General features: G+C 62.0%; 1 protein-coding gene across 8 annotated transcripts in view; it reads left to right on the forward strand.

Moving 5' to 3' along the window:
- INPP5A (inositol polyphosphate-5-phosphatase A) overlaps positions 1 to 17,222 on the forward strand; it is a 151,524-nt gene that overhangs the window by 105,635 nt on the left and 28,667 nt on the right. For all 8 annotated transcript variants that reach the window (XM_027960449.3, XM_042238650.2, XM_042238651.2 and 5 more), the window contains 3 exons: positions 5,020 to 5,123; positions 9,847 to 9,899; positions 11,078 to 11,197. In XM_027960449.3, coding sequence (XP_027816250.1) covers positions 5,020 to 5,123; positions 9,847 to 9,899; positions 11,078 to 11,197 — 277 coding nt within the window. The remainder of the gene's footprint in view (positions 1 to 5,019; positions 5,124 to 9,846; positions 9,900 to 11,077; positions 11,198 to 17,222) is intronic.

The raw sequence follows: 17,222 nt of genomic DNA on the forward strand, positions 1-17,222 counted from the left end.
TGACATCTCCGTGAGAAAAACTATAAAAGCCCATGCGGCGTCGGAGACCCAGCACGGCCATAAGACAAGTTAGGTCATTTTTAAAGGATATGGGTGACATCTCCATGAGAAAAACTATAAAATCTGATTAACGGAATCAAAGAAGACCCAAGTAAGTGGAGAGAGAATCCATGTTCCTTTATAGGAAGATCCAGTGTTGTCAAGTTCTTCCCAACCTGATCCTTAGATTCAACACAAGCTTGTTCTAAGTCCCAGAAAGTAATTTTGTGGGTACTGATCAATTTATCCTAAAGTTTATTTGAAGAGGAGGCAAAAGACCCAGAATAACCAACCCAGTATTGAAGGAGGAGAACAAGATTGGAGGGCTGACGCTACTCAACTTCAAGACTCTCTATAAAGTTACAGCGATCAAAACAGCGTGATGTTGGTGGAAGAACAGACAGATAGAGCGAACGGAGAGCAGAAATGGATCCTCACACACGAAGCCATCTGATTTTTGACAAAGGAGCAAGAGTAATAAAATAGAGCAAAGACAACAAGTGGTGCTGGGATCTGTCCACATGCAAGGAAAGTGAACCTAGTCACAGACTTCATACCTGCACAAATATTAACTCAAGATGAATCAGAGACCCACGTGTGAAGTGTGAAACCACAAAACTCCTGGACGGTAACGTAGGAGAAAACGTAGGCGACCTTGGGTATGGTGATGACTCTTTAGATACAACACTAAGAGCGTGATCCATCAAAGGAGTGATCGTCAGCTGGACTTCATTGGAGTGAAAAACATGTTCTCTCTCCGTTAAGAGGATGAGAAAACCAGCCACAGACTGGGAGAAAGTATTTGAAAAGGCACAAAAGGGCTGCTCTCCAATGAAGAGAACTCCTTAAGACTCAGTAGTAAGAAAATAACATAATTTAAGTGAGCCAAAGAAAGGCAGTGCCAAAGAATGTTCAAACTACCACACAATTGCACTCTTCTCACACACTAGCAAAGCAATGCTCAAAATTCTCCAAGCGAGGCTTCAACGGTATGTGAACCAAGAACTTCCAGATGTTCAAGCTGGATTTAGAAAAGGCAGAGGAACCAGAGATCAAATTACCAACATTTGTTGGATCATCGAACAAACAAGAGAGTTCCAGAAAAACATCTACTTTTGCTTCACTGACTATGCTAAAGCCTTTGACTGTGTGGATCACAACAAACTGTGGAAAATTCTTAACGAGATGGGAATACCAGACCACCTCACCTGCCTCCTGAGAAACCTGTATGCACGTCAAGAAGCAACAGTTAGAATCAAACGTGGAACAACAGACTGGTTCCAAATTGGGAAAGGAGTACGTCAAGGCTGTATATTGTTACGCTGCTTATTTAACTTCTATGCAGAGTACATCATGAGAAATGCTGGGCTGGATGAAGCACAAGCTGGAATCAAGATTGCCAGGAGAAATATCAATAAGCTCAGATATGCAGATGACACCACCCTCATGGCAGAAAGTGAAGAGAAACTAAAAAGCCTTTTGATGAAAGTGAAAGAGGAGAGTGAAAAAGTTGGCTTCAAATTCAACATTCAAAAAATAAAGATCATGGCATCCAGCCCCATCATTTTATGGCAAATAGATGGGGAAACAATGGAAATAGTAACAGACATTATTTTCTTGGGCTCCCAAATTACTGCAGATGGTGACTGCAGCCATGAAATTAAAAGATGCTTGCTCCTTGGAAGAAAAGCTATGACCAATCTCAGTTCAGTTCAGTTCAGTCGCTCAGTCGTGTCCAACTCTTTGTGACCCCATGAATCGCAGCACGCCAGGCCTCCCTGTCCATCACCGACTCCCGGAGTCCACCCAAACTCATGTCCAGCCAGTCGGTGATGCCATCCAGCCATCTCATCCTCTGTCGTCCCCTTCTCCTCCTGCCCCCAATCCCTCCCAGCATCAGGGTCTTTTCCGATGAGTCAACTCTTCGCATGAGGTGGCCAAAGTACTGGAGTTTCAGCTTCAGCATCAGTCCTTCCAGTGAACACCCAGGACTGAAGGAAAGGAAATCTCCTTTAGGATGGACTGATTGGATCTCCTTGCAGTCCAAGGGACTCTCAAGAGTCTTCTCCAACACTGTAGTTCAAAAGCATCAATTCTTCAACACTCAGCTTTCTTCGCAGTCCAACTCTCACATCCATACATGACCATTGGAAAAACTATAGCCTTGACTAGACGGACCTTTGTTGGCAAAGTAATGTCTCAGCTTTTTAATTTGCTATCTAGACAGCATTATTTAAAAAGCTGAGACATTACTTTGCCGACAAAGGTTTGTATAGTCAAAGCTATGGTTTTTCCGGTAGTCATATATGGATGTGCGAATTCGACTATAAAGAAGGCTGAGCATCGAAGAAATGGTGCTTTTGAACTGTGGTGTTGGGGAAGACTCTTGAGAGTCCCCTGGACTGCAAGGAGATCAAACCAGTCAGTCTTGAAGAAAGTCAATCCTGAATATTCATTGGAAGGACTGATGCTAAAGCTGAAGCTCTAATAGTTTATTCACCTGATGTGAAGAACTGACTCATTGGAAAAGACCCTGATGCTGGGAAAGGTTAAAGGCAGGAGGAGAAGAGGGCGACAGAAGATGAGATGGTTGGATGGCATCACCAAATCGATGGACGAGTTATAGCATGCTCCGGGAGTAGGTGAGGGACAGGGAAGCCTGGCGTGCTGCAGTCCATGGGGTCGCGAAGAGTCGGACACGACTGAGTGACTGGACAGCAAAAGATGTGAACAGAATCTCACCCAAGAAGATACACAGATGTGATGAGAAGCTATCCAGCATCGCATGCCACCAGGGAAATGCAGGTTAAAGCCCCCACACCCCGGTGAGAACGCCTGAAGTCTGCCGGCATGCTGGCGGGCTCTGGGCAGCAGGAAGTCCCTGTCGTTGCTGGTGGGGAAGCACAGCGGTCCTGCCTCCGGGGTTCGCAGCTCGGCAAGTTCTTGCAAAGCCGCAGACATGCTTACATCTCTTGGCATTCACCCAGATAGAGAACTTGATGGCAACACGCAGACCTGTACAAAGATGTTTACAGCATCTCTCTTCATAATCAGCAAAAACTGGAAGTAACCGGAGTGTGTCCCTCACAGACGAAAGAACACACAGACTGCGGGCCATCCGGACTTGGAATGTTTTCCAGCAGCAAGACGAGATGGCTGTCAAGACACAGACACTCGCGGAGGAGGCTCAAGCGCGTGTTCCTGAGGGATCGCGGCCTGTTGGGGAAGGCCACCCACAGTGGAGGCAGCAGAAGTGAGGCTGGCTGAACCAGGTTGGGTGGGGCACGGTTTCAGGGCCGCGGAAGGGCTCTGAGAGGCTGCAGTGGTGGATATGTGCATTTGTGATGTCTGCGTTTGTCAGGACCCCCAGCACAGGCGAGCCCACCAACGCAGGCTGTTGGGAAGGTATGAAAGTGAGTGAGTCACTCAGCCATGTCCGACTCTTTGTGACCTCGGGAACTGTAGCCCGCCAGGCTCCTCTGTCCTTGGAATTCTCCGAGCAAGGAGACTGGAGTGGGTAGCCGTGCCCTTCTCCGGGGGATCTTCCCGACCCAAGGACTGAACCTGGGTCTCCGACAGTGCAGGCGGATTCTTCACCGTCTGAGCCACCAGGAGGATGGGAACACCCCACTTTCAGCTCAATTTTTGTAACCCCCAAGCTGCTCTAAAAATAAAATCTTATTTAAGAAAGACCAAGGCCTTCTCCTACCCACCCCTCCCCAGTCTCCTCTTTCCTCAAGGGACCCAGGTTTCATCTCAGCAGAACGGCCTCCTGCCGCAGCCCCCAGCCTTGGGGCGAGCCTTGGGGCCGGAACTCCACGTGGCCCATGCCCTCCGAAGATGGCGTGGGGGCCCAGGCTGCCCCTGGCTCCCCGCCGGCTCAGCCCCGCCCTGCTCTGTGGGCTCTGTGACCTCCCCTGCTCTGACCCCACCTGTCCTGCGCACTGGCCGCCGTGCTCCCTTTCTGGAGCAGACTCCTCCTCCATCTGGGGCCCTTGTCCGTTTAGCCTCCCCCAGGCGCCGGCTGGCAGGGAGCCAGAGGCGGCGGTGTGGGGAGCTGGGAGGTCAGTTGAGGTGCAGAGGCACCCATAGGCAGGGGCCCGGCTCGCTGGTTTGGGGACAAGGTTGGCACAGCGGCCCCAGCCCTGCCCCGGGGGGTGGGGGAGCTCTCGTCATCCCTGGGCTCCCTGGGCTCGCGGGGCTTGTGGGGCGGGCCCTGCTCCACAAAGCGCAGCGGGGCCACTCTCTGGACATGGGGCCGGGCCTCAGGGGCACTCTGGCAGGACGGCCCGTTGCGTCCTTTGTCCCAAGCACCCCAGGCCCCTTCCCCCGTCCCCTGGGAGCAGGGAAAGTGTGATGCCCCTGCAGCTGGTGGGGGCTCCCGGGGCGGTCTCAGCAGGCTCTCTTAATGCCAGGCTCCCTGCCGGCGTGTGGGGAGGGCTTGAAGCCTTCTGCCCCCCAGCCCAGTGAGAGCATGCGTTTAGCCCCGCGGTGGACTCAGGGACCGTGGTCTGTGAAGGGAGTGTCCTGGCCTGGGTGTGCAGGGGTCGGCCAGATACAGGGCGGGCGGGGAGTGGGCCCAGAGCTCCCCGCCACCTTGCCTGCGCCCCCCACCCAGTCTCACATGAGGACTCCCCTTCCCTGGCTGTGAGTGATGGCAGGAGGAGATCAATGAGATTAAATAAATTCACCTGGAGCGCGAGTGGACGGTAGCGCCACAGCCCTTTTAAATGCGGCCGTTTGCTCAGGAGGCCAACTAGCCCCGTAAACCTGAGGCCAGGCGCTCTGAGGGTGATGAAATCCAGGCTCAGGGTCCAGCTGCAGGGATGGCAGCTTATGGGCCCCCGGTTCCCAGGAGCAGCTGCCTGCCCGGCGTCGCGGCCCTTGGCCTGCACAGGGCTGCCGGGTGGGACGCGGGACCCTGTGGCCCTGAGCTGGGGGTGGGGTGCAGCACTGAAGTCATCCTGGGCCTCCTTCCAGCCAAGAAGTATAAGAAGGTGACCGGCAAGGAGATCTACTCGGACACGCTGGAGAGCACGCCCATGCTGGAGAAGGAGAAGTTCCCACAGGACTACTTCCCCGAGGTAGGTCACTGCCTGGGCGGCCAGCACAGCGCAGGGCCGGGGCCGCGGATGCGCCACACTCCGCGACAGGATGTCCTCACCCCAGTCCCGCGCTGCCGTGCCCCGGCGTCTTGCTCTGCTGGAGGTCCCGACCCGGTGGGTTTGGCAGGGTGGCCTCGGGTGAGGGCTGGAGGACCCATGGTTGACACAAGCAGGTGAATCTTCCAGCCACCGTCACTCCCAGGCAGAAGACCCGTCCCCCGCGGGTGCAGGACTGTCCCTCGGGGCTCCCAGCAAACCTCACTCCGCGTGTCGGTCACGCTCCGGACGGGAGCACTGGGACGTGGGGGCGCAGGCCCTCGGGGGCTCTCCCCGTCCTCATGTGCTGAGCAGCCCCCGCGCTTCCACAGGGAAGGCCCTGGGGTGCCTGCCCCACAGAGCTCCGGAAGCTTAGGGAGGTGCGGCTGGTTCTCGCCACTGCTGGACACAGTCGGAAAGCCTGGGTGCGGCTCCTGGGCGTCGCGGGCACTTTTGCACAGTTTGTTAGCTTTATGCCTCCGTTACGCTGCGCACGCAATTTTGGATCCCAGTCCTTTTAGAGAATGTTGTAATAACCAGTGTCTCTGGAGCCTCCTTACGGTGAAACCCACAGGTTGACCCAGACGGATCACCTTCCCTGGGGGGCCTGTGGACACAGAGTGGGACATGACCCGTGAAGCCTGGGGGATTGAGGAGAGCTGGGCATCGCCCCACCCCCTCCCCCAACTCTGGAAGAGTATCGCCACCCCCCACCCTGCCCCCGCCCCCGCCCCGCCCCGCACCCGGCACTTGACTTCAGCAAGGCCACGGCTTTATTAACTTGCTTTATGACCCGCTCCTGCGGTGAGGGAGTTGTGGCCGCGTCCATGAAGGATGAGCCCCTCGTCCCGCCAGGCACAGCTTCCCCATCCATTGTCCCCGCCAAGGACTTGATGTCAGGGGCCGCCTCCCAGCCCGCCGCCCCACCCGCCACAGTCCCTGCCCCAGAGGCTGTCCCCTCTTGCCCTGCGGGTTGGGGAGGGCGTGGTGGGGGAGCTCCGGAAGCTTCCTTCCTCGGCGCCCCCTCCCCTGACCGCCTCCCCATGGGCCCTGCCATCCCCCCAGGCTGTTGGCCAGAGCTGAGTTCAGCAGGAGGGTGGTTGAGCTTCCCAGGAACAGAGCAGGGGCTGAGAAGTCATCTTGAGAGGTCGGGTCATCTCCTGGCCTCACCCCCATCCAGACTCCCCCTGGCTCCCCCACAGCCAGCACTGGCCCCGGCCTGAGAGTAACCGGGGACCACAGTGGAAATGGTGCCAGCTCGGGGGAGGCTGAGAGGGGTCTACAGGACCACAGGGAAGGTCCCGGCCTCTGACAGCAGGACGGCCAGCTTGCAGGGGTCCGGGGGGCATTTAAGGGACATCCCTGAACTGGCCAAGTAGGAGACTCTGGTATTTCATCAGCTTTTCTGCAGGGAGGACCCTGACACCCCTGGCAATGTCCGGGATCTGTGCACCCAGCAGGGAAGGCAGGGCACCTCGCCTGGTCAGGGCAGGGGCTGGACGGCCCGTGGGCAGCGCTGGGCCCAGGGCCTCATGGAGCGAGGACTTGAGGGCCAGGTGGGGAGCCTTTGAGGTAGCCCCCCTTTCTCCCACCCAAGCAGCTCAGTATCTTTGTTTGCGACTTTCTCCTTTAATTGGCCACTCGAGCCCTGAATGGTGATGGGCCGAGGCAAGTGCGGCCCCGGATTGGTGGGCACCTGGGCTGGCAGGCAGCCTCTGCTGGTGCCCAGCCCGCCGGTTCCCTCTCGGCGCTGCTGCCCCAGCCGCTGCCCCCCAGGGGCTGCCTGGTGTCCAGGACGTCGTCCCACTCCACACCCACCAGGGGGGACGCACCTGGTGACCCAGCCTGAAGTGGATGTGCATGGTACATCACTGTTACCCTGGAGACTCAGCTGACCCCCCAGCGCCCCTCGTCCCCATCACTTGCAGCTGACTCGGAGGTTGGGGTCCTCTCACTGCCCTGTGGCCTTGGAGCCGGGTCACCGGAGGCTCTCGGCCGGGGACTGTGGCAGTCCTCAGGGAAGGTCATCTGTGACGGTCACCACGTCCTCCTGGGCGGGCCGAGGAGCCCCAGGGACGAGGCCACTCCCTGCAGGGAGGCCCGGTGCCTGACCCAGAGCCTCTGCGAGCCCAGCTCACCTCCTGGCCCGCACCCCTCCCAGGACTGTGGCCTCTTCCGAGGGCGCCCGCACTCCTCACCCTCGGGCTCTGTTCTGCAGGGCACCCTCTCCAGGCCCAGAGTGCCTGGGGTCCCCCCGGTCTCTCTCCTGCTGAGCCCTGAGGATGTGATGGGGGCTAAGGCGGGCGGGTGGATGGGTGGGCGCCTCAGGGGCTCAGCCGTGGTCCCCCCCCCCCAACATGCACACCCTCTGAGGGAGGGGCTGGCAGGGGCTGTGGGCTCCGCGGGGGGCCCCTGCCCGCTACAGGCAGAGGGCAGAGCGTCTCTCGGGGAAGGAGGCGGGGTGCCTCTGTGGGGACCCAGATTTCTGCACCGTGGCACTGCGTCGCTGGGACGAGGTGAACCCAGGCTGGGGCCCCCCGCTCTGCCCCACGGAATCGCCTGTGTCTGAGTTTCCAGGACTTGCTCATTTTCCTTTCGTCTTGATGAATTAACAGGAGGAAAGTCTTACTGAGAAAAGCACACGTACTTCTACCGCTCTGTCTGTAGTCTGGGATTTCTCAGGTGTGAGAAGCCCCAGGGCCACGTGTCTAGTGGAGGCCCACCCACCGTGGGGTCCTGTGGGTTGGCCGCCCCCGGCAGGCGCTCCTGCTCTGCGGGCAGGCCCGCCCCGCCGCTCCGTTCACACACACTTTAGGGGAGGGAATTAGCTTTCTTTTATTACCACCACTTAAGGATAATCTAACGGTAATTACCGTGATGGAGGCATAATGCCATTCCAAATAATTACAGCCCACCGCGTCTAAAACTAACAGAACTCTCCCCGCTGATTTACGGGTTCTTTTGGCTCAACATGCGTTTCAAACACCACCTCTGGGAGCAGCACTTCAGATAATGCGAGGCCATTTTTAAAAAGCAGATTTGTGTAGGCGATTGGGGCCGGGGCGGTTTTTTTTCCTCGAGCCCGTAGTGAGAAATTGGTTGTTGCCATAGATCATGGGGCTCACTCCAAGCTCTTATGAAAGATGAATTAATCCGGCTAATGCTCCGAGGCGGGCCTTTCACGGGGGCTGTGTGCTGATAACCTCCCGCAGCCTCCCTTTTCTCACCGAGATTTATGTCGTCTTTTAGTAGATGAAGCCGCCTGTGCTCGCAATCCATCTGCTCGTAAAGGAATCCTATTAACAGGGCACCTGAGCGGGCACTTGATATTGTCTGCTGAACGACGAGCCCCCACCCCCGGCCGCTGTGGTCTCCTCTCCAGGGGCGAGGGCCTCTCCGAGAGTCGGGGTCGGCGCCGGGGGGTAGCCGGCCACCCCCGGACGCCGCGGGCCTGGAGCAGGCGGCGATGGCCAGGGCGCCCAGCAGGGTGGACGGGACAGTGGGAGGCCGGGGAGACCCCAGTCCCCCAGAGAACTCTGCCTCCATGTGCAGCAAGCGTCTGTGTCCAGAAGCTCGTGTGCAGGTACCCCGGCCCCCCTCCCCGTGGGTGCGGACCTGGACCCTGGTCCCGCCTCCTTAGGCCCGCCCCGAGCCCAAAAGCCGGGCCTCTGAGGCAGGGCTGCTCTGCACTGCAGCTTCCAGTTTCCCGACGTGCCTGAGGGCAGCGGGGTGGCGGTGACCACCTCCCATTCTCTGCAGGGGGACGTAGGATCAGTCACTGGGTCCCCGGAGAGGTTGCCCCAGGGGCGGGGGAGGCACCAACCTCCGGCGCACCTAGAGACCCCCCTCCGCCCCCCGCCCTGGCGCTAGGAGAGGGCGACGGCCCCCGAGGACCGGCCCCGGCCCCGGCCCCTGCGGGTGACCACTCCCACGAGACCCCGGGTGCCATTCTCAGCCTCAAGGGCTCCCGGGTCCCACAGCGGCCACTCTGACCGGCGAGGTGGTTCTAGCCAGCTGTGATCAGAGAGGAGGCCAGGGAGGCAGGGGCCCGACAAGTGCCTGTCTGGACTCGAGGCCGCTGCAACCTGGCCAGCCCAGGCTGTGCAGGGGGCGGGGCCGCCCGCGGAAGTGGGAGGGGCCGCCCGCGGAAGTGGGAGGGGCCGCCCGCGGAAGTGGGAGGGGCCGCCCGCGGAAGTGGGAGGGGCCGCCCGCGGAAGTGGGAGGGGCCGCCCGCGGAAGTGGGAGGGGCCGCCCGCGGAAGTGGGAGGGGCCGCTGCGGAAGTGGGAGGGGCCGCCCGCGGAAGTGGGAGGAGCTCCTCGTGAAGTCTGGGTGTTGAGGGGTGGGCAGGGATGCGGGGTGGTGAGGGGAGGCCCTTGCTGGGTCGGAGCACCTGCCGCCCTGGACGCAGCGTTGGGACCACACAGCCCCTGCCCCTACGCCCACCTGTCCCCATGGGCCCTCCCCACCCCCCTCTTGGGCACCAGCCGCAGGCTTCCATGGGAGGGCAGATGTCCCAGGAGGCCGTGCCAGCGCGAGGCTGTGGCCTGGGGGTCAGAGTTGGCGATGACGCAGTGGCTCGTGGTCCCAGCACAGTGTCGTCCAGAGCTGTCCCGGCCGCCGCCCCCCACCACCCCTGCTGACCCATGTGGCCTGTTTGCTTTTCAGTGCAAGTGGTCGAGGAAAGGCTTCCTCCGGACGCGGTGGTGCCTTGCGGACTGGTACGTTCCCCGCAGCCCGTGCGGCCAGCCCCAACGCCCCCCCGCCGGCTGGACAGGGCTGATGGGCCCTGCAATGCCCGGGACCCTGAGCGTGGCCAGGAGGCCCAGGCCGCATCCCGGTCCTCGCTGGTGGCCCCCGCAGCCACGGCCAGCAGCACTCTCAGCATGGGTGGGGGGACCCTCGGAAAGTCGGGCACCCCCACCCCTCTGCTGGGATGGGGCTCCTCGAGGAGTCCGTGCCCCACTCCCCGGCATGCGCGCCCACCTGGCTCTGCCCTGCGACTGCTCCGCTGGCTGACTGCTGCGGCTCCTCCTTGGGACCGCCCCCATGTCCACACGACCCCCTCGCTGGGGCCGCACGCAGTCGGGGCATCCCCTGGGTGGGGGTCCCAGAGCTCTGGGGCGGGAGGAGACGAGACCGCTGCAGCCTCCTGACCCGGCCCCCGGTTGCCACCCGTGGCCCAGGGAGGGGCTCGGGGGCTGCCCGGGCTCAGTGGTCACCGTGCGGCCTGAGCGGAGAGCTGGAGCTTCCTCCGTGTGCTCGGGCCGGGGGTGGCGCGCGTGGTGTGCTGTCAGGCTGGGTCTCAGGGCCTGGTGGCCCCAACTCTGCAGGGGGTGTGGAGCCCACCCGCCCGCTCTGCTGTGAACCAGACAGGCCCCAGCAACACTCCAGGGCTCCCAAGGGTGACCAGCCCCCCAGCCTCCCCATGCCCCTGCAGGCCCATAGGAGGCATGGCCGCGGAGTTTCCCCAAGGCTCTCCAGGGGCTGTGAGCTCGGGGCTGCTTCTGCAGCGTGAACTGAACCCCCCAGTGCCCCCGGGGACCCCACGGGGGCTTCAGGTTGCATGGCCAGCTGTGTGGGGAGCTGAGGCCTGGGCGCGCGCCCAGCTCCTCCCCGCTCCTCACCCGCCTCTGGCTCCTCTGTTTTGACACAAGTTCCAGGTATCCTCTGTGGGTCCCTCTGCCGCTGGTGGCGACCTTTGTACGTGGGTCCTTCCTGTGTGAGGGCTCGAGCGCATGAGCCCAGTGTGTCTCCTCTGAGTCCACCTCAGAGGAGGACTTGCCCCGGGCAGCCTGGCCACTCCTGCCTGGGGAGCTGGGTGGGATGGCAGGGGGCCGCCCCGGGGGACCCAGGAGCTCCAGCCTGCATCCTGAGCTTCTTGTCTGTGACCCCGCAGTGCCTTCGACTTGGTGAACATCCACCTTTTCCACGATGCTTCCAACCTGGTTGCCTGGGAGACCAGCCCCTCTGTGTACTCGGGGATCCGGCACAAGGCCCTGGGCTACGTGCTCGACAGGTGGGTGCAGAGGGGCCCCCGCCCGCCCGCCTCTGGGGAGAATTGAGGCTGGCTGGCTTTTTACCTTGTCCTGGCTTGCTTTCCCCTGTTTACCAAAAGTACAAAGCTGACACAAGCCCTGCCCCTTGACCCCTGAACCCTGCCCCCTGCCCCCTGCCCTCTGAGTGCCGCCTCCCTCCGCGCTCTGCCCCTGCTTCCCGGTCAGAGCTTCGGGCCCCTGACGGGAGGGGCAGCTGCCTCGGTGGTCTTCAGGATGGGGGGCTCCTCCTGTCCCTGCTCTCAGCCCCCGCGGCCACCCGGCCCCATCAGAGCCAGTGCGCAGGGCCCCTACCTGGGCCCTCTGGTCCTCGTCTGTCCACGGTGATCTGTGACCTCCGCCGCATCGGCACTGACGCGCTGTTGTCTGGGCGGGAGAGGCGGTCTCACCCCGGTTAATCGGCCGTTTGGGCCCAGTTTCCCAGAGCCCAGCACCTGCGAGGCCTCCCCTACAGCACCCCTGCTCTCAGGGGGCCCGGCCCGCCTGGCCTTGGGGAGCGTCTCCAATTTCCGCAGGGCCCAGCCGGCCCAACCGGAAGTAGTGCTCGGCCAGGACACGCCCTGGATGGAGCGGGAGGCCAGGGGCTGTGCCTGGGATGAGGCAGTGGTTCCCGAGGTCCGTTGGTCACCCTGTCTGAGAACCCACACGCGGGGGACACGGGGGGTCTGCCTGCCCTTGCCGCATCCACAGTGGGCACTCCTTGGGGCTGGGTGTCCAGCTGTGGACCGAGCTGGGTGTTGATCGCCGAAGACAGGGACAGCAGGCTGGACCCGAGCCTTCGCCACTCGGGCCCAGGGTAGCCAGGGGCCAGCACGGCCGGGTCGGTGCTGAGGCTCCAGGCGGTCAGCCCGCAGGGGCATCGGCCTGCAGCCCAACTGGAACAGGCTTCTTGGTGCAGGGGAAGGGCGACGGGCACGTGTGGTCACGACAGACACGGCGGCCAGACAGGCCTCCCAGACCACCTTCAGGGCAGGGCCGAGCCGGCCGGGAACTGGGCCGCTCTTGGAGGCTGCGGTCGGGCGGCAGAGGCAAGTGGCCTCAGGGCCTGTCAGCGCCTGAACTGCTGCTGCTCCGCGGCCCCCGGGAAGCGGCCTCGGCGTTCCCATGGACGTCTGTGGGGCGCCCAGCCAGCCGCGTCCGGACCTCCCGGTGTGGCCGGCGCCCGCACAAAGGGCTGCTCTGTGGCGGTGAGTGACGGACGCCCTTTCATCGGGGCTGCTAACCTTTTGGCAGCCACCAGCAGACTGCATTCTGCTGTGCCGATGGGAGCACAATGCCATGCTGGCCCCTGAATGGACGCTGCCACCAAGGGGGCCCCATTCAGGGCGTTGGGAACCTCTGGGAGCATTGTCTGCGGCCGACGTGGGCGCAGAGAGGCAGTGCAGGGGTCCCGGCTCAGTCTCCCCGGAGGGCCTTGAAGGCCCGTCTCCACCTGGGGCAGGAGCCCATGCCCTGCCCCCGCTGGCCGGGCGGGGGGACCTGGGTTAAGACCGGGAGCCCCTCGGCCGTCCTTGCAGCTTTCCTGTGACTTGAAGATGATTTTAAAGTGAAAAGCTGACTTATGAAGAAAAACGCCCAAGAGGAAGACTCTGGTCCGAAGTGTGTGAACTTGCAGACGTCAGAAGACAGGCTTTCCAGTGTTACTAGAGGGCAGGTTTTATGGCGAATAACAACTGATGTTCTGTGCAATAATTTCTTGCTTGAAATCTCTTGTTCTGAAAGGTTAGAAGGAGACAGACCTCTAGTTAGGGGAGCACACTAGGCTCAGAGATGCGGGGATGGCGGTGTCGGGGCCTCTGCGTGGGGTTGGGGTCCCATCCGCCTGGGGAGTGGCTCGGACCCTCCCTGGGTCTCTAGGGGGCTGTGTGCATCTTTGTACCCGTGGAGGGTCCCTGTCAGGCACACAGCTACACCCTGGGGGGTAGCGTTTGGGACGTCAGCCCAGCCGCAGAGACCAGCTCACATAGCCCTTCCTGGCCTCTCCCAAGCTCTCGGCCGTGAAATGAGGTTTTTTCCGCAAGTGACAGGGCTCTTGTGTCTGCCTTTGCAGTGCGGCCCGGCCAGGTCCGCAGGAACAATCTTACATCACAACTGTGAAATCCGGGCAGAAAGTGCCCCTTTGTCCCAAGCGTCTTCTCACAGATACAGCCATTGTCGCAGCGCTGAAGTTAATTTGGTCAACATCGGGACATTTAACTTTTATGTCCGGTCAAAAGAGTTGTTTCACGCTCATTTTGGGGCATTCAGAGAAATGATTGCCAGGAAAATAAAGCTGCCCGGGGCGACGCCGAGCAATTAGTTCCCAGGGAGCGGCGGCGTGACGCGGCAGCCACACAGCCGTCTTTGTGGCCCTGCGGGCGGCCATCCGTCAGCTGTCAGCCGCTCAAAGGCCCGAGTCCTGGGGCTCCTCTCCGGGCCGTTCCCAGAACTCGCCCCGCCGGCCAGCCGGCAGAAAAGAAAGCCTCTGGTCTCCAGGCAGAGGCAGGCCCCGTGCTAAGGATGCAGGTCGCCGGGACAGCCTGCGCGATGGGCCCCTGGGCGGCCGCTGTCCCCGTGTCAGAGCCCAGCGTAGACGTGGGCATCCAGGCCCGCCGGGCAGCCTCCTCGTTGGCCGGAGGACAGGTCCCCCGCGTGTTCCTGGAGTCGGGCGGGAGGGCGTGCAAGGCCCCGGCCGTCCAGGAATGAGCCGCTGTCCTGACAGCGCGGGGCCGCGGGCCCATGCGCCACAAGAGCCGAGCGCAGCGCCAGCGGAGGCGAAGTCAGGGCCCCAGCCCAGCGCACCCGGGGCGCTGTTTCCGTGTCTTGCTCAGGCAGAGTTGAGGGTGCCGCCGGGGCCCGTCCTCCTGTCCTGGTGCAGGGCTGTCTCTCCCCCAGGGACTCCACGCATGCTCCGGCACGGCCGTGTGCGTTCACAGCCGAGCAGCGTTGTATGTTCCCGTGGGGTGCTCGCATCGTCTGTGTTTGCGGGGTGCGGGCTTCCGTGTGCGTCCTAGGTAACGTCCTGGACTGCCACGTGGACGGTGCACGACCCCTCCCTCTGTGCCGTGTCCGGGCACCAGCATGTCCACACTGCAGCTCAGCACCCCTCGAGGCGGCGCCCTCTGTGCTCATCCACCTGCTGGCCTTGCTTACTTCGCCGCCATTTAGGATGCTCAAGCCCTCCTTTGCTGCTGGACTGGGGCCCTGCCAGTACGCGCGCTCAGCCAGGCTGGGCCGCACGGCGGTCTGCGTCTCCCCAGGGCCCGTGAGGTGCAGCCTTGCTGCCCGCGTTCATGGACGTCGCAGGTCTGAAGGATCGGCTTTCTGAGCCCCGGTGCTTCTCTGCTGGGCTGCACGTGTGGAGCCCAGTGGCGCTGGAGCAGGGGCATGTCTCTGCTCCTTGCCCGTGGTGCCATCCGAGCAGAAAGGCAGGTATGATATCACCCTGCTGTTAAAAGGGCTAGTGAGAGTGAGTGCGAGCGGGCAGCACACCCGGGAAGCCTGCGGAGGCCTGCAGCAGCCGGGCCTAGAGACGCAGACACCCCGCGGGGGTCTGAGAAGGGCCTGCAGCCCCCAAGGCAGCCCCGTGGCTGGGCCAGTCTGTGCACAGACGGAGTTCAGGCCAGGAACTGGAGCAGCGTGCACATCCCTTCGGCTCTTGGAGGCCCACATCCTGGCTGGACAATGCTAGCCATCTTCTTCCGCATCCTCGGAGGACAGAAACAGCCACGGGCCTCTTCTCTCACGGACACCTGTCCTGTTGAATCCGGGACCCCCTTCGTGACCTCATTTGACCTTAATTCTCTCCAGTACCATCTTGAGACTGGGGCTCCAACATACGATTGGGGTGACAGTCCACCGCCGAGCAGGGCCTCAGGCCTCGTTCCAACAGCAGAGCTCTGGCCACCAGCCGACGGAGACCAGAGGGGGCGTTTCAGGATGGGGCGCAGCCCCTGGACGCTCAGCGGCTGGCAGCGCCCTCTGTCCTGCTGCTCTGGGCCGTGGCCTCCCCAGATCTGCCCCACATGAGTGCAGCGCCGGGACCCTGAGCGCAGCCCCGGGGCTGCAGCGACGGCTCGGCCTGGCCGCCTGCTGCGCGAGGTGTGCACCCCTCACGGGTCCCCAGGGCGCCCAGCCTGAGAGATGCCAGCTGGGGGAGCGGGTGCAGCGGGCGGGCCTCTCGGGCCTGTGAACCGCAGGGACCTGGCAGATGCCCAGGGGTGGGTGTGTGGGGGGTGCTCGCCTGCCTGGCTCTGCTCTGTCAGCAGGAGGCTCCTTCCCCAGTTACCTGGGTCCCCCCTTCCCTGCCCCCACCTCAGGCTCCGTGTGCCGCAGCTGGCACTCCAGGGACCATCCCCAGGGCTGCGGCCCCCCCAGCCCGTGCCAGGGACCATGCCTGGGGCTGAGGCCCCTGCAGCCCACGCCAGGGACCGTCTCTGGGGCGGAGGCACCCCCAGCCCACGCCAGGGACCATCCCCGGGGCTGAGGCCCCCCCAGCCCACACCAGGGACCATCCCCAGGGCTGCAGCCCCCCCCCCCCCAGCCCACGCCAGGGACTATCCCGGGGCTGCAGCCCTCGCAGCCAGCACGCCACACAGGGCAGAGTACGCGTGCAGCCCTGAGCGTGGCTCTCAGGAAGGTCGGTCTGTTGGAGGCGGCTCAGAGGCCTGGTTGTCAGAAGCCCCCACCATGGTGTTTTGCTGTTCAGGTTGTTCTATCCGAGCATGTGGCCTCCGCCAGATCCGAGGCGAGCCCAGGATTGGTTTCTACCACGTTCAACAGCTAAAGCTAACAAAAGAGGGTCCCAGTGTCCCCTGGGCTAGTGGGCCCAATGCCCCCTACCGTGCCCGGCATCCAGCCGGGCTTGCGGGCCGGACGCCCCTGCCCCACCTGGCACCCTGCCCGCGGCCTGAGCATCACGCAGTGAGCTCCCCCGTCAGTGGAGAGAGCCTCTGTCTTCAAGGCCTAACCCATTGATTTTCATGGCCTCTCTTGTGACTCTGCTTCTGAATTAGGCACGCGGTATTGATGTGGGCACACTTTTTAATCATAATAGCTACTGACAAGGTAATTAATTTTAAAACAACTCTTTTTCCTGCTGGTCCGAACGGCGCTATATTGAGATTAAAAGCATAGGCCTCACCCGCTCTCTGGCAATTGCCTCGGCAGACAGCCGCTCCATCTCGCGCCCACGCTTCGGTTATTGATGGGCGTGGGCCATTACGGCAGAAAGAGCGGGGCACAGAAATATGATAAAGTTTAGGGTTTTAATGATGGAATTACACGACGAGACAGGCTGATGAAATCCGTCACCAGTCACCACGGCCGTCACGAGAGAAGCCACGGGGCCGGGTTCCAGGAAGGCTGCCCAACACAGCCTCTCTCCCTGCAAACCCCCGAGCTTCTCAAAGTTGATTCAGTGCGATAGTAAACCTGAAATCTGTTATCTTGTGTAAAAGGAAATTACCCCCATACGGGCCCTAAACGGGCCAGTTGTTCACTTGCCTAGTGCTGTGTCGGCCGTTTACCCCACTTCCTGGTCCTGGGCCCGTCTGTCCCCCGGCGGCGACCCCCCGGGCCCGTCCGTGCCCTGGTGACGAGGGCCGTCAGCCGGGTTCCCACTTCACCAGCCCTTCCGTCGCCTGCCGGCACCTTGGGCCTCCGGGGAAGCCCCAGTGGGGACCAGAGCCCACACCTGGGCTGACCCTGCACGTCTCTCCACCCCCAGCTGTGGCCCCCTCCTGCCCCAGGAGCAGGAGCGGGCCGTGGCGGCCCAGCGCCGTCTGGCCTCTTCCGGAGCACGGGGGTCCCAGAAAGTGTGGCACCCTGGCCTTTCCCACCACAGGAACAGGGCAGGTTCTTTAAAAACAAGACTGAGCAGAAACACGGGCTGGAGAACGTGTAGGATCTGGGGGCCCCTGCCCATGTCCCTGCGTCTGAGCCGTGTCCGTGGCTGCGCTCACGTGTGACGTGCAAACCGACACCGCGGCGGGGTGACGCCCGAGGGCA

The sequence above is a fragment of the Ovis aries genome, chromosome 22 (genome assembly GCF_016772045.2).
Source record: "Ovis aries strain OAR_USU_Benz2616 breed Rambouillet chromosome 22, ARS-UI_Ramb_v3.0, whole genome shotgun sequence".
NCBI lineage: Eukaryota > Metazoa > Chordata > Mammalia > Artiodactyla > Bovidae > Ovis > Ovis aries.